This window comes from Rhododendron vialii, chromosome 7a (genome assembly GCF_030253575.1).
Source record: "Rhododendron vialii isolate Sample 1 chromosome 7a, ASM3025357v1".
NCBI lineage: Eukaryota > Viridiplantae > Streptophyta > Magnoliopsida > Ericales > Ericaceae > Rhododendron > Rhododendron vialii.
Genome location: NC_080563.1, coordinates 39,462,178 through 39,478,967, shown reverse-complemented (window position 1 = coordinate 39,478,967; position 16,790 = coordinate 39,462,178). Strand labels below are relative to the sequence as shown.

The following is a 16,790-nucleotide window of genomic DNA, read 5'->3' as shown; positions in this document are numbered from 1 at the left end:
GCTTTCTGTTTGACCAAAAATAAATAAAAAAACTCACTATGAGCATGCTACAATGTTATGTCGAACAATACCAATGAGAAATTGCGCAAATAGTATGATAGCTAGCTACAATATCTCAAGATTCATTCTTCAATTTATCAAACCATCAAGTAAATTAGAATGAGTATATATAAATTTGAAAATCATCTTACAAAAAATTCTTCCTCAATTTGGATTCATGACTTCTCGGGTCGGCTGGTGGCGACTATTTGGGTTCCAAGCGAAAGAGGTACACTGGTGGTTGACCGTTGGCAAAAGTATTGTTGAACCCATAACCTACCTCAGTTGTTCTTGTTCTTTGAAGATCGACTTCCTGGTTTAGTAATCAATAATGATATGCCACCATAATTCTTGGCCTTACAGGAATCTTACCAAATTAAAACTTCCAAGTTTTGAAAAGATTTCTTGGCTTAGTATATAGGAAAAATTATTGGATATTTTACCAAATATACTTTATCAATTATTTTTCATATCGAAATACGAAGAGAAGATGGTTTACCATTTTTTTTTAAAGTTTGTAAAGTTTAAGTATCCGTATAAAAAGGGAAATCTATATAAATGATCCTTCTAATTTTATCCGAGCCTCATTTTCATCCTCCAAGTATCAATTACAACTCTTTTGACCTTCAAGTTTGGTTTTCTTACCAAATTGGTCCAATTGATAACTTCTGTCAGTTAAACTGGACTGAAAAAATCAAATCGATGGCAGTTTGGACGTTACAGTTCGTACCAAGTTGGTCTAATTGATGACGTATGCCCTCAATCTGATTTTTTTCGTCCAATTTGGCTGACAAACGTTATCAATTGGACCAACTTGGTATGAAAACAAAACTTGAGGTCAAAAGATTTGCAATTGATACTTGAAGGACGAAAATGAGACTCGAGCGAAACTAGGAGAACCATTTCTATAAATCTCCGGTATAAAAAAGGATTTATTCAAGTTTTATTTGGGTTTCAGGGTAGTGAATTGAAAAACTTTTTTTTGCAATTGACGTTACATCATGTAAATCAAGTGTGACGATATGTTGACTGTCCTTTCAAATTAAAACTTTTCAATGATATCAGTAGACACTCAAGAACAATAATGCGTTGATTAACATTTTATATTACTTTTAATATTCATTTGGCATCCAAAGTAATACATTATATAAAGGAAATATCAACTAATCACATAATATTTCCAATTTTATTTGTTTATTTTTTTCAGGATCACGACATAGTAACCAATTCCTTAAATTTATGTAGTTTCACAAGTAATTTATTTAACTTATTATTAATCAAGGCATTATTTTATCGCTATAACGATCTTCACAAATTGCGAATACTTGTTTGGTAAGAATGAATCAGATTCAAGCTCTAGTGTCATTGTTCGCTGGAATCGCAAAATCTACAAGATTGGGTGACGATTTGTATCCATTAAACAAATTGTCGGAATTCCAACTCTACAAATCCGTTGTTTGCACCATATCACTCGTAATTCTATTCAAACGAAATTTGACCGTGTTAGAGCATCCACAGTGAAATAAGCAAAACTAAAATGTTGCTAAGGTTAACAATATTTGCTCAAAAAAATACTCACATTAGAATAACCAAACTTAGCAACTCATCAAATTTTGGTCTTTAAATAATCAAAACTAGCAATTTTTTGCCAATAACCAAATTTTATTTCTCAATCAAGTACACCAACATTACTCAAAAACCTTCTCTCTCTCTCTCTCTCTCTCTCTCTCTCTCTCTCTCTCTCTCTCTCTCTCTCAACAATGTTTTCAAAAAATAATTTTAAAAAACTGAAATTTTCAGATTTTTTTTTTGTTTTTTTTCAGAAACTTTTTTTAAAAAAAAAGAAATTTTTTTCATAAATTTTAAAAACTGTAAGTAAATAAAGTGTGTTTTTCAAAAAACTGTTTTTGAAATTTCAAAACTCTTTTATAGAAAACTGTTTTTACACAAAATCTGTAACGACTCTGATTTTCAGTAAATAAAAATTTCGTTAATATTTGAATTTTTTAAAATTATTTGTATGTGCTTTTAAAAATTTCTTTTTAAATCTTTAATAATCCGTCATAATTAGATGTAAGACTTTTAAAATTAAATCTTTTAGCATCGGACAATCTAGTCCTTTTCCAAACACAAGTTTGCTTGTAGAAACACTTGTATATTTTTCTAGTGAGTAAAATAAAGTCTTTAAAGTATATTTCTTGGCTAGAAATCCTACATGGCAAGTTTAGTTAGCTTCTAACCAACTAGTTAGAGAAACCTAATTACCATTTCACCTAGTTACATTTCACTAACGCCTAAATGAACATTTTTGACCATCTTTGAGTCTTGTAAACCTTTCCAAACCCTAATTAAGTCTTTTAGGCCTAAGGTAGTAATCATTTCACTTTCATGTCTAATCATTTCAAAGACTTCTTTTTCTTACCATTACTTCCTTACCCCTTGAATAATAATTCATAGGGTAGTTTTTATCCTTTGAGTAATAGTAATAAGACTTCCTATTGTCTAGAAAGTAGTACTACCATGGACTTGTCTAATCAAGACTAAGACCAAGTTTATTCTTCCAAGCTACCATGATTATGTATTGTCACATCAAGAAGCCCATGATCCATCATCAATTCCTTTCTCCTTCCTACAAGTAATCTTAGCATACATATGCATATATGTATGTATATCACCCTAAAAAATTTCCTAGAAAGACTATTTGGAAGCCTTATTCATTCTTTTGCCTTGACAAGTTATTTTAAAAAGCCAAAGCTAACCCTTTAATCAATTTACTTTTCGTTGACTTGTTATTTTTCCCCACTCATGACAATCAAGCCATCATTTTGCTTTCTAGTCAATTCACTTTCCTAGAAAGTGCATTGTATTTTTTATCCGTTGAAATGTCACTTTCAAAAGGATATTTCTTCGAAAGAATATCTTTCCTCTTTGCCCATTGGACAATAGTTAGTAGGGTAATTTTTATCCCTTGAGTAATAGCAATAAGATGAGTACATAGATTTGACTTGACAAGTCAAAACCAAATCCCATAATTTTGCTTCCATAAGTAGTATTCCTAGATTTTTGTAAGAGTTCATGCATGCAAGCCTAGAAAGAATAGCCTTGAACCTATTTACCCCCCAAAGTTACTTTCCTAGATTCTTCCTAGATATGTATATACTTATATAGTCAGTCTCAAATGAGGGAGTCCTTATTTTAGTTAAAATGTGGACCTCCTCATTTCTCCCAGTTTTCGATCGAATTTCGATGATCCGAGCCGCTCAATTTGTTCAGAACGTGATTTTAAGGGTACCCGCGAAAAATCGGCAAAAAAAATGACCGAGAAGGGCTTCATTGGAGCATTTTTTGTTTGAACCGTTCGATAAAAAATAAACAAAAACTGCTCGGATGAAGCCCTTCCCGATCATTTTTTTTGCTGATTTCTCGCGAGTACTCTTAAAATCACGTTCTGAACACATTGAGCGGCTCGGATTATCGAAATTCAATCGGAAAAAGGAGGTCCGTATTTTATTAAAATGAGGTGGTCCTTACGAGAGACGGACTATATACTTATATATATATATATATATATATATACAGTTCCCATCTTAAGCGGACGTCCTTATTTAACCAAAATGCGGACTTTTCGTTTAAGCCGTTGGATCTCATCCAACGGCTGTGATAAAAGGGAACGAATTCGCGGGTTAAAAGAAGATGGGTCGGGTAAAAAGACCACGCGGGTCGCTCCAATCAAACACGGGTCTCTCTTCCTCTACCGTACGACTTCGGCTTCTGCAATTTCAAACACACACAGCGATAGAGAGAGAGAGCGAAGAGAGAAGAAGAGACGCGAAGAGAGAAGAAGAGACACGAACACGAACGGAAGCAGGAGAAGATCGAAGAGACGAAGTACAAGAAGGTCGAAAAGGAAGACACGATCGAAAAGGTATCTCTCTCTCTGTCTGTTTGAATCTCTGTCTCTCTGTCTGTTAATGTTAGGGTTTTTTGTGTGAACTCAAACAGAGACCACGAAAAGGAAGACGAGATGAACAAATCGAACCCATGCTTTCCTAATTTACCCACGCTTTCCTAATTTTTCAATCTATTCCCCTTCTTCGACCTAATTTTTCAGTCTATTCCCTTTTTCTAATTTTTCAGTTTATTCCCCTTTCCTAATTTTTTAGCCATAATCAAAATCAAGTCCGCATTTTTTTTTTACTGTAATCTAGCTTCCTGCAATGTCATTGTTCTGTAATTTTTTTTTTTTTGAGTTAGGGTCTTTTTTTTTTACTTAGGGTTTTTTTTTTAGTTAGGATTTTTTTTCGAGAAAATCAACTCAGCATTTCTTTTTTTCCAGTGTTGTAGCTTGGCAATGCAACTACAGTGACTGTTTGATGAGAGGAAACACACACTTTATTGTCCCTTCGGAAAGATTTGAACTCTTACGAGATTCGAAACAATTCATTATGACCTACACCTACGGCACTCACACTGCAAAGCACACGTTCTGTAAGGTGTGTGGCATAACCTCGTTTTACACTCGTCGATCAAATCCAGATGGGGTAGCTGTTACATTTAGGTGTGTTGATCTTGGAACACTAACCCATGTTGAGATTAAGCAATTTGATGGACAAAATTGGGATGACTCATATAATCTGACTGGCATTTCATTGTGTTCAAAAGAGGGGAAATGAGATCCCGCAGACAAATTTTCCGTGTCTTTTAAATTCCAGGTTGAATACTTCTGCTGAGATCAAAATCTTGCCTTATGAGCAAAGACTGATTGATCAATTTGGGTGTAATTTCTGGATAAAATTTCTTTTTCCTGTTGTTTTTGTCTATGAATTTTGTGTGGTTTTAGAATGGAAGATTCACTAGGCTTGGAAAGATTCACAAAAGCTGCACTATTTCTTTGTATCATCAGAAATTTGGGTTTATTTGCTTATGAATTTGATGTTTTTATCTAGGAATGGCAGAAAAGAGGTTCTATTACGTTGTTTTTATTGGAAAAGTCCCCGGAATCTATGAAAGTTGGATAGCTTGTAGCGAACAAGTAACTCGCTTCTCTGGGGCTGTATTTAAAAAGTATCCGTCATTGGAAGAGGCAAAAAATGCTTGGAGTGTGTTTGTTGAATCTCATTCCAATGTGCAAATGCCGTCTCCTCAACTTGGTCAACTTCCCACCGATTATCCACCGTTGCTCGTACCTATGCAAGCAAATATGGATGGCCAAGCTCCTTACAAGCTGCCGAAACTTTGTGTGTACATTGCAATGTTCTTACTTGGAGCAATAGTGGGAATTTTAATTGTGGTGATCGTCATGTATATTTTCTTTTAGTTGGGTTATGTAATGCTTATGTTCAAGACAATGTATAACTTGTGATGTGTATAAATTTGGAACTTGAGCAACCGATACCGATACATATACCTTGCTTTCATCTCCATTTCATCCATGTATCCCTATTTCCCACCACCGTTTGGAACATTCAATACCTATGGTCGCGACCCTTCCCTCCCCCACCCCACTTGACAATGTTTGTGCATGTTTTTTCTGTTTTTTCCTCGAAATATTACTCTGTTTTTCTGCTTTCCCTCCAACTGTACACTTTAAAAAGTTTTCCATTTTAGAGAGAAAGAGGACTCTGTTTTTCTGCTGATCAGAAACTTGAATGAATGGTCATATTGTTCAAAATTTCCTTTCTAAGCTTATAGAAACACCTAAGGACTCTCACAATTCTGCAGTTTGTTTTTTTGATAGGCAAAAGCAAATTTTATTAATCAATGTAGATGGGATACAAATACAAAGATTAAAAGAGGAAAAAGACTAGGCATTACAACATAAGAAAAAGACCCTCCAATTCCAGTATTACAATCTGAAAAATTCACCAAAGCAGAACGAAAAAATATACACTAAGAAACTCCAAGCAGCTCCACCTATTGGAATACAACAGACAAGTAAGGACCATAGCAGTTTGAGCCAATATCACTTCGAGCAGCATCAACAATCAAAGAAAAAACATCCAAGCAAACTTCGTTTAGATCTCTGAATCCAGCAGCATTCGGACTTTGATAGAATGAAAGCAGGAGCAATTCTTGAAGTTGGTATACCAGCAACAACACCAAAAAGTGTGGAAGTCCAGAATATCAAGCATCTCTTAGCCCTCCCAAAGTTAGGAGTTGAAAATCGACAACGGATATATAGGAACCACTATAAAACCAGCAATGAGTTATCTGCCTAAGATAAATCCCACAAGTTACATGTCCAAAGCCAAACAACCATAATTGAAGCATTTTACAGAAATTACTCATCTCCATCTTGTAAGGAGTTCCAAAGCCATCCTGAAACATAAATAAAGATAATATGAATAAAAGAAACAAAACAAAATTGATGCGTTTTATTATAAACACTTACAATCATCGGCATCGTCATAGTTAATGTCGTCATTGTCTTCGTCTTCGTCATTCAACCTAGTATTTTGCGAAGACCTAACAAAAAAAAAAACCCAATTAACATGTAAAAATGAAACAATTAAATTGAAATTACAAATTTTAATCACGTACGTGTTGAGAAGTTTGGGACAATTCCGTTTATCATGCGATTGGCCTATTAGCCCACAACCATTACAACGCCTAACCTTCTTGGCAGCCTTCTCTTTCCCTCCCTTGAGTCGTTTACCACAACCCTTTGCCCTCACTTGAAGTGGTTCTTTCAAACCATGGTCACGAAAAATCGGCATTTGGATAGAACTCCCTACACCATCTTGGCTTACTTTTTTCACGTCACATAGCTTCTTTTGACCCGAACTCAAAAGTTCTTCCACAATTTGTGTTCCGTCCTCAGTTAGTGCGGCCTCATCAATTACAGTGGAAGCAAGTTGGAAGAGTCTATTTCGCCGCTCTAACAAAGACATGTCATATATTTCTTTGATGCCCGAACCCAAGTCATCTCTCACTCGCATCGCCTTCGCTGATTTTGTCCACCTCCGTAAGATGTATTCATTAGGCAAATCATCCATTTGCATTCTAGAAAAGTAAGCCAACATATGCCGACAAGGAATTCCGGCACACTCAAACATCTTACAACTACAACGGACATGGTTTGACAACTTATCTACCACAACCTCACGAACCCTCAAACCACTCCCTTTTACCCTTTGAACGGTGTAGACACAATGATGTTCATCCTCGTTTGTTGCCGTCAACTTATACGCCACATTTTGAAAGAGCTCCTCTTGAAACATGTAAAATATCTCAATTGTATAGATTTCACTCATTGTCGATTCCATGGAATACATAGTTTTCAAGTGTGGTTTCTCATTGACGTCTTTATGATCCATATCCAACTCATTATGGCGTACTTTGGAAAGTGCCCTCTCAAACCGCGTCACAAACTCCAACAATGAATTTTCTTTAGACACATACCTCTTGAAAAATGCATGAGTAATTTCGGCTCTTTGACTACTAGTCATGTGAGCAGAAAAAATGTGTCTCACGTATGCAGGAACCCATCTCTCACGAATTTCGTATAAGTTTTCTAACCAATCATTGCCGGATAAGTTAGCTTTGTTTACCACCTCTACCCATCCAGCCTCGAACTGTTCAGGGGTCTCGGAATTCCATATACAATTCTTGAACTCCGCATAATGCTCTTTGTAGGCCAATGCACTTATTTTTTCGGAAAACTTATTCGTAATGTGCCACATGCAATACCTGTGAAGCGTATTCGGAAGAGCAACAGTAATTGCTTTTGTCATTGCAAGATCCTGATCAGTTATAATCATTTTGGGAGGGCCTGCGGGCATTGCCTTCAACCATTCGTTGAAAAGCCATTCAAAAGACTCGGCTTTTTCATCACATAACAATGCACACCCAAAAATAGTAGTCTGCCTATGGTGATTAACCCCTAAAATAGGTGCAAAAATCATAGAATAATGATTTGTGTTGTAAGTTGTATCAAATACCACCACATCCCCAAAATACTTGTACGACTTTCTAGCGGTTGCATCTGCCCAAAAACAATGTGTCATCCTCCCCTCATCATCTGTCTCAATTGTAAAATAAAAACCAGCATTCTTTTCTTTTTCAATCTCAAAATGCTCCTTCAACAAATTGGCATCATGTCCAACTAAAGAAATCTTCTTATCCCTTTTATAATTATACAGGTCTTGTTGTGAGCATCCAACATTTTCAAGACCTCCTGATTCCAACTCAAAAAGACTCATTTGTTGACAAGTTGGGACATTTGCTGCTGATAGTTGATCTACTAAAGCTTTTTTGGCAGATGACACCTTACGAAAGCATCGCAACAAATGCACCCTCCTCGGAGACGTAAGGGGGTGGTTATGACCCTCAAAAAATTGGGAGACAACATACTTTTCAGCCTTCTTCACAACAGCCAATTTTGCACCACAATTCTCTCTAGTTGTCCCCCGTTTCCGTTTAGATGGTTCAGTATTTTTTTTTTGGACCGCCTCCCCTTCTTTGAAACAACAATACTCCTTTCTAACGACTACATAATCTTTATTCTTTCTGCTAGAACTCGATCGCACACCAAATCCTCCCTCTTTACCATATCCCTTGTAAAACTTTAGAACGTCCTCTAATTTGTCAAACTCTTGGTTGATTTTCGGTATGAGTTCATTCTTAACTTGGGGGATGTAAATTACTTGAGAAGAAATACCGGATGATTCACACGGCATATTAGAACACTGCATACTAGAACCCAAAAGACCAAACAATAACAATTGATCAACTTCGCATTCAATCACACAATTGCATTTTTAACCAAAAGAGAGAGGGAGAGAGACAGACCTTCGTTGGTGGTTGGTCGGTGGAGGCATATCGCTTTCTTCTTGTCCATCAATCTCCATATCTAAACGGAAAAAAAAATAGGAATGAACCTTCACAGTCAAACTGATTTTGGTGCTAAACGTATGGTAAACAAGTGAAACTTCAAGAGCATGAAAAGATAGTTGAGTTGAGTTTTGGGCAATGTATAGCTAGCCCAAAAAAAGAAAAAACAAAACAACCCTGACTCAAAAAAAAAAAAAAGAAATGCTGACTTCATTTTTTCGGAAAAAAACCCTAAGTAAAAAAAAGAAGACCCTAACTCAAAAAAAAAAAAATTACAGAACAATGACATTGCAGGAAGCTAGATTACAGTAAAAAAAAAATGCGGACTTGATTTTGATTATGGCTAAAAAATTAGGAAAGGGGAATAAACTGAAAAATTAGAAAAAGGGAATAGACTGAAAAATTAGGTCGAAGAAGGGGAATAGATTGAAAAATTAGGAAAGCGTGGGTAAATTAGGAAAGCATGGGTTCGATTTGTTCATCTCGTCTTCCTTTTCGTGGTCTCTGTTTGAGTTCACACAAAAAACCCTAACATTAACAGACAGAGAGACAGAGATTCAAACAGACAGAGAGAGAGATACCTTTTCGATCGTGTCTTCCTTTTCGACCTTCTTGTACTTCGTCTCTTCGATCTTCTCCTGCTTCCGTTCGTGTTCGTGTCTCTTCTTCTCTCTTCGCGTCTCTTCTTCTCTCTTCGCTCTTTCTCTCTCTATCGCTGTGTGTGTTTGAAATTGCAGAAGCCGAAGTCGTACGGTAGAGGAAGAGAGACCCGTGTTTGATTGGAGCGACCCGCGTGGTCTTTTTACCCGACCCATCTTCTTTTAACCCGCGAATTCGTTCCCTTTTATCACAGCCGTTGGATGAGATCCAACGGCTTAAACGAAAAGTCCGCATTTTGGTTAAATAAGGACGTCCGCTTAAGATGGGAACTGTATATATATATATATATATATATATATATATATATAAAATGAGTGTGTGCATGTGTTTTGTACACTTACACAAATTACCTTTTAGCCAACCTCACACTCAAGCCAAGTACAACTTGACAACCCATTACTAGGTTGCTTAGCACCACAACCTCACCTTCAAATATAAGGTTGAGAAAATCCCAAGCTTAGGGCTAGGTCGTAAGTAGCATAATAAACCGGTAAAATCGAGATCGTACCCACAGAGAATCGAATATAGCTTAATCGGATTGTAGTTTGTAAAGATTTCAGCGTTTAAGACGGCCAACTTTCGATTTTGCTTTGAAAGAGGAAATACTAAGGCAAAAGGCTAGAAAAGAGTTTAATTAACTTAAAAGAGGCAAGCCTAGGGATCATCCATCCCTTGACTTAGGCCGTTACCGGTTCTCAATTATAACTCAAGCGATAGTCACAACCGCGTGCTCACGCCCGGAAGATTTAGCTTTAAAAGACTACGTTTAACAAAAGATGCGATTAAACAGAATGAAACTAACCTATTTTTTCTAATGTATCTAACACATAGGAGGCCACGAGCCCTCAACATATCGCTTGCCAAGACCATTTGACTAAACAACATACCAAGGAGTTAACATCCTTCGCTTAGACCAAAATGGCTAGGTTAACTTCATTCCGAAAACCATGATTTAAAGCCCAAGGGTTTGAGAATCAAATAACCACCTAAGTCATTGGGAAAGAGTAGCCCAAGACTTAGCCAAGAAACTACTCACACGTATTGAAAAGACCAGAAATCATGCTAAATATTGAAAATATGTTTAACCGATAAAAACGAAAATAAACTTGATTTATATGAAGATCCAACTAATAGCTATAACATTAATAAACGAGAAATTAACATAAGACAAATACTTGCTTGAGTTCTTAAGGAAATAACTTGAAAAACTTGAAAGACTAACAATGAAAAATTTTAGAGAGAAAACTAGAAACTTAAGCCTAAAATTACATATATGAGAGAGAAAGACTTCCAACCTATTTATACAAACAAATCCCTTTCTACAAAATATCTTAAAAACATACCGAAAGTAGCAACTATTCTATAACTGGAAGGTTCAAAAAGTAGCAAATATTTGGCTGAAAGCTCGTAGTATTGATACTTATTATGGAGTGTATCAATACCACACAGCTAAGCTGAAATGGCCAATTTCCCCATAGCGCTCTGGTATTGATATGGCCTTAATCAGTATCGATACAAACATTCACTGTCTTCTCAATAAGCCAAAGTGTATCGATACAGAATAAGGCTGTATCGATACAGGGAGGTTATCTCTAGTTCTGCTTTCAGCTTCAGCAGACAGCTCCCAGCAACTTCTAAAGCTCCACAACACCTTATGTTCATTCTCTAAACTTAAGTAAAGACTACATTTTAAACCTTTCTTTTACCTTTTTCTTACTTTAATTTATTTAATAAAAATAAGAAAGTACCCTTCATTTGAAAACAATGGCATTGCCTGAATTTCAAGATTCTAATTAAATCAAAATGTCAACACCTCACTTTTAGTACAAAATAGAAAACTGCACATTTTTCACAGGAGGAAATGGCTCAAAACATGACCTTGTTCTTCAAATAAAACCTTGCAACTTTGTAGTTACTCTTAGGAAAATTCAAGGATCAATTACCACCATTTTTAATCTCGAGAATCGATACTTTTTCTAAAAGTCATTTTTTCCATACTTAGACAGATTTTAAAAGGCCGACAGGGTCTTCGGGTACTTGGAAACACTTGGGCCATGCATGGCATTGAAATGTGCCTTATTTGCACGTTTTACCTGAAAATACTAAAAATACCCCTTACGTGCAATATCAAATAAAAGCTAGATAAATGCAAGTTAAAATAACATAAAACAGGACTAGTCACACCAGATATCTACAATATTGGATGCTCATCATAGGCCACTTTAAACATAATCCTAGCCTTTTATTTTGTTCTTTCTTGCAAGAAAGCCATCCGAGGACAATACAAGACCAGAAATCCTTCATGATTTGTCACTTCAAGGTCATATCTATCATAATTGCCCATTTACCTATTGGACAATAATTGTTAGGGGAAATTTTATCCCTTGGATAATAGAAGTTAGTCTTGCCAATGTAAGCCAAGATTTTTGCTATACATAGCACCTCCCACTCACCATTCAACTCACACCTTCACCTATTAACTTCTCTCTCTAGAAATTCCTTGTGTTCTTACTTTGTTCTTCTTGTTCTTGAGTTCTTCCTAAGTTCTTCAAGAAACTCATCCTAGGCCGCCACTAAACCACCACTCGACCACCCTCTCGATCCAAAAAGTTTAGTAGTTAAGTTAAGAGTTAGTTTCGAGAGAAACCATTCTCTTTCGAAGCTACTGGAAGCTTACTGTAGGAAGTCACTCCGTCCGATCGTCAACTTACCTTTCGTAGTCGTCACTACTGCGAAGAAGAACGGTAGAATATCTCTACTTACTTACTATAAGTATATGTAGATTTTCCCTTACTCACTAATCCTAAGTATAAAAGTTGAATAATCATGTAGATTATTCTTATCCCTAACTCTAAGTATAAAAGTAAAAATGTTTAATGCTTTTATTGATTGAATTGCATGAAGTTTGAAAAGGGTTTTATTAAGGGCTTGAAAAGAAATACGATGACGTGGAATAAATCGACTTTATTTTCTGGAAAAATATATGTTGTTTTGAACTTCCCTAAGAGGAAGAAAGAACGGATTTCGAAAGTATAAACTTGATTAAAAGTATTCGTATTTTGATTTTTAGAATGGTTATGAGCATGTATACGTGATTACTAGGATTATTTGCCTTGATGTGCGATAAAGCATAAATGATTTTCACTCAAAAGGCGTCCGTACATATGACGTTATGCTTTAAGTGGTGATTTGAGCATGATTAGTAATATAGAGTTGGATGAGCTTGCTAGTTTAGTTTCAAGATTACAATGCATGATTTATGATTTCATATGTGAAAAGTCCTACCGCGGCGTCCATGCATGTAACGAGACACAGAAATTGAGAAAGTAGAAACATGACACCTAGGGTGTGTTAAAGACAAGGTGTGGTTTTGAAACCATAATGGGGCCGGACTTGGCAGCGCATTGTGTGGTATGTGAAAATATTTTCGAAAAACCCAATGAGAACCCGGACCGGCGGAATCATTGTGGGGATACTCGGGAACCCGGAGCAGCAGAACCGAGGAATGAATTGTGGTTTGGTTATCTGCGGAGTGGAGCCAACGCAATTGTTTTAATGATTTGTGAAAACCCAAATGAGAATCCGGAGCGGCGAAACCATTGTGGGATACTCGGGAACCCGGAGGGCGGAACCGAGAGTTTTGAATTGTGGATTGGTTATCTGAGGAGAGAAGCCAATGCCAAATTTCATGTTTTTGTGTGCCAATGGGAACCCGGAGCGGTGGAACCATTGTGAGGATACTCGAGAATTCGGAGCGGCGGAACCGAGGTTGGGTATGTGAAAAACGATTTTGGAAATGTTGATTTGGTAAATGAAAAGTGAAAATAGTGACACGGTCTACGAAAAGTCGCGTAAGAGAAACTCAGATATCACGGACACCAATGTTAGTTGAATAGTGAATGTGAATGTGTCATTGCTAACTGTTTTGTTAAATATGCATGTACTAATTTGAGATCGCTAAACTACAATGCCCTATTATGTGTAAGTTATGGGTTAGCGGGTATGAGATTGTTCTGCTGAGCTTTCGTAGCTCATGGTGTTACATTTGGTGACCCTAACATATTATACTAGTGGCGACGCTGGTATAATGTGTCAGACTTTGTAGATGAACAGGGTGAGCTGTACATATTGAAAGCTTTTGGAGCCGAAGAGCTGGTTAGGATGAAGGAGCAGACAGAACTATAGTTAGGAACCCTAGAATTCCCTCCTTTTTGTAAGGAAAAGTACTCTTATGAAGGTTGTGATGTAATAATGAGCCAGACTTTATTTTGAAATCCATTAAAATTATCAATTTAACGTACCCAAAATTCGGGGCGTTACAAAATCTGTTTTAAAAAAACTGTATTTATAGTTTTTAAAATTTCAAAACTATTTGTGTAAATACAATTCTTTCAAAATTTCTCAAAATTGTATTTACAGATTTTAAGTGAACAAAGTGTGTTTTTCTGTTTATAACATAAATTGTTTTTTTTTTCCCTTCAAAAATCACTTTTTCAAAAAATATGCGTAAAATAAAGGGAAAAAGTTTGAAGGGCCCATTGATTTTGATTATAGGCAAAAAATAACTAATGTGGGATTTAACATTACTAACTTTAGCAACCTCCAAATGGATAATCAAAATCTGATGTGACATGTTTTGATTATTCACATTTGCTTATTCCACTGCTGATGCTTGTGGGCACGCCACCCCGGAAATTTTGCTTGGGAAATTGGGTGCGGCCCTTTTGTGTTTAAAAAAAAAAAGCGCGGCGAAACGCCTCGATTCAGAGTCACCACTCGGGTTTTAGCGGTGAAAACACCCAAGGAACTGAACTCGAGAACGCTTGCCACGTTTGTTTGACTTTGAAAAAGGCTTGTAGACTGGTCCGTCGTCACCTTCGATATCTGAAGTTCGGGAGCCAGATTACGAGAGGGGAAGGGTTTTATGGCACCCCTCTCGCCCAATCCGGAGATCGGTCTCTACTCGGGCATTTTATAAAACGTTTGCATTTTTCTCTCATTTGATCATTTTTTAGCCAGTTAGGGCGGGGGAACAGTTAACGGGGGTTAAAACTATAACAAGTTGTGATTTATGTGGCAAAATGTTTATGGATGACTTGATTACAATGCTAAGTATAGATTGAGAACAAGCACTGAGAAAACTGGACAAATTGCAGTACGCTGCCCCGCAGGGGCATGAGCAAGTTCTACCAGCATGCACTGGTCGAGCCACTGCATGTTGGTTGGACCTGCGCACGCCACAGTAAAACTGGCGTACTCCACTTATCTGGTTTCACAGTCTTTGTTTGCAACCCTCTGGGCTCTGGAAAAGGACCAGCGCACACCCAGGACAAACCATGCAGTTAAACAAGCAGGATATATATATTTACAGATAGATGAAATGGCTTGAAGCCATAAAAATAGATAGAAAATCCCCTAAACAGAGTGGGGACATAAAAGGGGCCAAGATTAAACTAAAATGCAAGGGCCAGTCACTGGATCGAAGTTTTAACTGCCGAACACCAGTCATGGACTGCCGTACGCACGTTTGACCCTAATCCAGTGCTTGGCTTTTGCATCATCTAGGCTCTGGAACATGACCAGAAGGATCCCAGAGGCCTTTTGAATAGACAAAGAATAGGCAATAACTACCACATCTAAACAGTTCTAAATATACAGAAAGCAGTAAACTGGTTATTTAGCATGCTAAGGTGATCGACTGAAATGAGAGATAACAGAAATGAGGATCCATGATCCCCACGCCAGTAGTGCTCGTACTGCCATGACCGGCGTACGGCATATATATACTGGCGTGCGCCAAGGTCCATCTCATACGTTTGTCGTATTTTACCAGTTTGAGGCCAGGACTAGTATTACTTACTAGCCTGGGCTTTACTGGTTCCCCTCAGGGGCCAAAAACAGAAAGGGACACAAAGGTGGTATACCTTTTTGTTTGAGGATTGAAGGTGGTATTGAACTTAAAGCTTGGAGATGGAAGCTTAGATGGTGACTGGATATCAGTAGGGTGTGTGGAAGTGGGTTGTTTTCCTTTCTCTTTCAATGGAAGAAAAGAGATGGAGAGCAAGAAAGGAGGAAGAAGAGAGCTTTTTCTTCTTAATGAGGCTAACCCCTTGCAAATGAATGCAAGGGGGGTATTTATAGGGGAGAAAGACTGAGATCAATCTAGGACCAAGGCCTTGTTTGGCTGGTTGGGGCAAGGTTGGAGCCTTCCCATGCATTAAATGCATGGGACTAGTTGATGGGGGGTGTAGGAGAGAGGGGGAGCGGGCCTGGCCGATATAATCATCAGGGGCTACTGTGGCCGACGTCAGGGTGGCACAAAAGTCTCGTCCATGTGGCTGAATAAAGTTGATTTGACTGGGTTTGACTGGCGTGCGCCACACTCTGACCGGCGTGCGCCAGTGATAGCTGAGTCAACGGTCGATGACTGACACGTGGCAGCTAACTAGCGTACGCGTCCAATACACTGGCATATGCCAGCTAGGTTTTGCTGGGGCTGTTTGGCTCTGGTTTGAAAGGTTTGAAACGGGTTTGAGAAAGGTCAAGGGCGCTCAAAGCTCAACCACACCTTTGTCCTTAAACTGTTTTCGACTAAAATCATCATTGGGGAAATAAAAGATCGACAAATAACGTTATCTGGACAGTCCAAAATGGGGTGTCTACAGAAGCCCCCCTTTGACGGCACTTGAGGCACCATCGACTGGAGACAAGTAACGTCAAAGGTTTTTTCTAGACACCCTCTTCGAGGCTATTCAGAATACGTGAATTTAAAAGACCTGTTTGATTTCGGGATTGGACGGATAGATCGTCGTTGATTTGAAATTGGGCGAGTGGATCGCCGTTGATTTGAAATTTGGACGGATAGATCGTCGTTGATTTGAAATTGGGCGAGTGGATCGCCGTTGATTTGAAATTTGACGGATAGATCGTCGTTGATTTGAAATTGGACGGATAGATCGTCGTTAATTTGAAATTGGACGGATAGATCGTCGTTGATTTGAAATTGGGCGAGTGGATCGCCGTTGATTTGAAATTTGGACGGATGGATCGTCGTTGATTTGAAATTGGATGGATTGATCGTCGTTGATTTGAAATTGGACGGATCGATCGTCGTTGATTTGAAATTGGACGGATCGATCGTCGTTGATTTGAAATTGGACGGATAGATCGTCGTTGATTTGAAATTGGACGGACCTCTGCTTGGGGATGGGCCTATGTGATCCAATGTGAAACTGGGCCACCCTTGGGCCTTGGTTTGG

General features: G+C 37.7%; 2 protein-coding genes across 4 annotated transcripts; one reads left to right on the top strand and one right to left on the bottom strand.

Moving 5' to 3' along the window:
• The first annotated feature begins 3,875 nt into the window (after positions 1-3,875).
• Positions 3,876-5,421, top strand: LOC131332488 (uncharacterized). The gene is made up of 2 exons (XM_058366761.1): positions 3,876-3,964; positions 4,986-5,421. The coding sequence occupies exon 2, from the start codon at positions 4,988-4,990 to the stop codon at positions 5,354-5,356; it is 369 nt and encodes a 122-aa protein (XP_058222744.1). The 5' UTR covers positions 3,876-3,964; positions 4,986-4,987; the 3' UTR covers positions 5,357-5,421.
• Positions 5,422-5,750: 329 nt separating this feature from the next.
• On the bottom strand, positions 5,751-9,547 carry LOC131332478 (protein FAR1-RELATED SEQUENCE 5-like). Of its 3 annotated transcripts, none has more exons than XR_009201668.1 (3): positions 9,453-9,547; positions 8,830-8,890; positions 5,751-6,226 (listed from the first exon to the last, which is right to left on the bottom strand). XR_009201668.1 is itself a non-coding variant. In XM_058366747.1 (3 exons), exons 2-3 carry the CDS (start codon positions 8,730-8,732, stop codon positions 6,417-6,419), a joined length of 2,241 nt encoding a protein of 746 aa, XP_058222730.1. In that variant the 5' UTR covers positions 8,733-8,890; positions 9,453-9,547; the 3' UTR covers positions 6,327-6,416. The 3 variants fall into 3 exon arrangements, 2 of the variants coding, with proteins under 2 accessions (XP_058222728.1, XP_058222730.1); XM_058366747.1 differs by lacking the exon at positions 5,751-6,226 and adding an exon at positions 6,327-6,504 and having other exon boundaries at positions 6,580-8,890; XM_058366745.1 differs by lacking the exon at positions 5,751-6,226 and having other exon boundaries at positions 6,326-8,890.
• Between the last annotated feature and the right edge of the window lie 7,243 nt (positions 9,548-16,790).

What these genes read in the sequence shown, in the direction of transcription:
- LOC131332478 (XM_058366745.1), bottom strand. Translation starts at nt 8,732, where the DNA reads ATGCAGTGTTCTAATATGCCGTGTGAATCATCCGGTATTTCTTCTCAA.
- LOC131332488 (XM_058366761.1), top strand. Translation starts at nt 4,988, where the DNA reads ATGGCAGAAAAGAGGTTCTATTACGTTGTTTTTATTGGAAAAGTCCCC.